At 30.9% G+C, this 2968-nt stretch overlaps 1 protein-coding gene across 1 annotated transcript in view; it reads left to right on the top strand.

Annotated features, from left to right (window-relative positions):
- LOC106472380 (SLIT-ROBO Rho GTPase-activating protein 1-like) overlaps window positions 1-2968 on the top strand; it is a 19328-nt gene that overhangs the window by 5350 nt on the left and 11010 nt on the right. The window contains exons 3-5 of the mRNA XM_013933019.2: window positions 172-232; window positions 1136-1213; window positions 1602-1736. Coding sequence (XP_013788473.1) covers window positions 172-232; window positions 1136-1213; window positions 1602-1736 — 274 coding nt within the window. The remainder of the gene's footprint in view (window positions 1-171; window positions 233-1135; window positions 1214-1601; window positions 1737-2968) is intronic.

The raw sequence follows: 2968 nt of genomic DNA, 5'->3' as shown, positions 1-2968 counted from the left end.
CGCATACACACAAATGATCAAAAGAAAGTGATCTAAAATTTTGTCAAGTAGTAGTAATCCATTTCTTATTTGATACTAAAGGATATATCAGTGTCGCATACACACAAATGATCAAAAGAAAGTGATCTAATATTTTGTCAAGTAGTAGTAATCCATTTCTTATTTGAACAGGCAACAAACCAGGAGATTCCACTTATTGTCCGTAGCTGTATACGGATCATCAATCTATATGGTGAGTTAACCTTCATATTAAAGTTGGGTTCTATATTTAATCTGTATAGTGAATTGCTCATCTAGCCATCCACAGTTGATTTAGTGATAGATCTTTACGCTGTGTTACTCATCAGGTTGTGTGTAGTTTTTTATGTTAAGTTATTAAAGACATTTTGTGTAGTATGGTTAATCTTTTTATAATTTACTAAATTTTATATTAGTACCCACTAGTACATATCGGAATCAATGTGTTTAATTCCTCTAATGACAATTTTTGTAATACCTGTATGTAGTTTAGTTGGTATTAATAGAAAACTATGTGCTGTGTTTTTCTTTGAAACCTTGCAACACAGGTTCCTTAAAGTTAAGTCATAAAAAATAGTTTCGGGAATGAGGTAGAATACAAAATGCTTAAAATATTTTGATCAAACAATTGTGGTTGCATTTTTGAAGAAGATTGAGATTATTGGGTTACAGAATTTGGCCATAGGCACACATTGGGAAGCTACCAATAGTATTGCGAACAAATTCAGTTTGTCTAAAAGATGAAGGAATTCGCTGTTAGGTTTCACTTTTTACCTGTTTAAACTTCATTAAACTGCTTCATTTTTCTCTTACAAATCATGATATAAATTCTGTTTTGAAACTGGGACTTGTTTTCAGTACAAGGTATATTGTAAAATAACCACTGGGTTAAAACAAAAAGAGAGAACTTAGTGAAGGTGACACCAGGATATAAATGTTGAATGAATATATCAGATAAATAATATAGTAAATTTTAAAGATCAGTTTATGTAAGGTTTTTGTTTACAACTATTAAAAAGTAGACTTAGTTATTTTAAATTATTTTAAACTAAGACTCGTTTAGTAAATAACCAGTTGCATTCTGATGAAAACAGAATTTTTTTTTTTTCACTTTTAGGTTTACAACATCAGGGGGTGTTTCGAGTGTCAGGATCTCAGGTTGAGATTAACAATTTTAAGGATACATTTGAAAGAGGTAGGGTCAGAATGAAGTTATGCTTTGTGCTTAAGCAATTAATTATTAATTACAATACTGACTGTTTATTTGATAAATGTGATTGGTTACAAGAAAACAAAAATCATCTTCCAGTAATTGAACTATTAATCCTCTATTGCACATTGTACCATACCTATTAATCCTATATTGTACATTGTAATGCATCAGTTCTTTAGCTGAATGCTCTTACTTCCAGGTAACTATATAATTCACCATTTGTATGTGTGTGCAATATAGGCCTAATTCAAAGAAAACATTTTTTTCTATAACATTGTCATAATGTCTGCAGTAGAGGATTAAATTGAGTTCAAAATAGCTTAAATTTTGTTACACAAATTTATTGATAGTTTGAAACTTTTGTTAATAGGAGAGGACCCCCTTGCAGATGTAACTGACACAGGTGATATTAATTCCGTGGCAGGAGTGTTGAAGCTGTACCTTCGAGAGCTACGTGAACCTTTGTTTCCAATTTTCTACTTTGATCAGCTGGTAGAAATAAGCCGTAAGTTAATTGATTTTACAGTTTTTCCTCTGATTTGGGAGAACAATTCCTAGCATTGTTTCCAATTTTCTACTTTGATCAGCTGGTAGAAATAAGCCGTAAGTTAATTGATTTTACAGTTTTTCCTCTGATTTGGGAGAACAATTCCTAGCATTGTTTCCAATTTTCTACTTTGCTCAGTTGGTAGAAATAAGCCATAAGTTAATTGATGTTACAGTGTTTCCTCTGATTTGGGAGAACAATTCCTAGCATTGTTTCCAATTTTCTACTTTGCTCAGCTGGTAGAAATAAGCCATAAGTTAATTGATGTTACAGTGTTTCCTCTGATTTGGGAGAACAATTCCTAGCATAAAAGCTAAGCTTAAGAAATTACACACCTTTTTTTTTTATTATTGAAAATTTTAATATGTAATGCAAAGTTAAGTATGTGGTTGATTTCAGATGTGGTTTTAATATGTAATGCAAAGTTAAGTATGTGGTTGATTTCAGATGTGGTTTTAATATGTAATGCAAAGTTAAGTATGTGGTTGATTTCAGATGTGGTTTTAATATGTAATGCAAAGTTAAGTATATGGTTGATTTCAGATGTGGTTAAAGCAGTAGGTTTAAGTGAAAGCTTGATAGCCATTTCAATGCTTTTTAGTAGTTTAGTTTAGTGGATAGGATAGCCTAAGTGGACCAACAGGTCCCTTGTTATACTTGAGTGTTATATATTATGTTTTCCATTGTCAGTTTTTATTTATCTTTTAACATTAAACACTTTCCGGTTTTCGGTTTATTTCTAACCAGAACAACTCCTAAATTTGAATGACTCCGTACTAGTTCTGAAGCTTGACCAGAAACTCTAATCCATTATTATATTATGTAGATTTTTAGACCTTTTATTGTTTGCTGAATGTTTTTAAAACCACAGTAAGCATTTTATTTAATTTCTGTCGTGCATATTGGTGTATAGAAGGCATATTAATACTAGAAATAAAGGACCTTATAACACCAAAATGTCATTTTTATTTAATTAGACACTCTAATTACTATAAGGTTATTTATTTCTAGTATTAAGCATTTTATGCATAGTTATTTATTGAAAGATAGAATAGGTACTTATTTTATAGGTACTATATCTCCTTGTTGTTGTGGGAAGGTACGTATTGTATAGGTACAATATCTCCTTGTTGTTGTGGGAAGGTACGTATTGTATAGGTACAATATCTCCTTGTTGTTGTGGGAAGGTA

This window comes from Limulus polyphemus, unplaced genomic scaffold (assembly GCF_000517525.1).
Source record: "Limulus polyphemus unplaced genomic scaffold, Limulus_polyphemus-2.1.2 Scaffold5285, whole genome shotgun sequence".
Lineage (NCBI taxonomy): Eukaryota > Metazoa > Arthropoda > Merostomata > Xiphosura > Limulidae > Limulus > Limulus polyphemus.
Note: the sequence above shows the minus strand (reverse complement) of the source record. Positions and strands in the feature narration are given on the sequence as shown.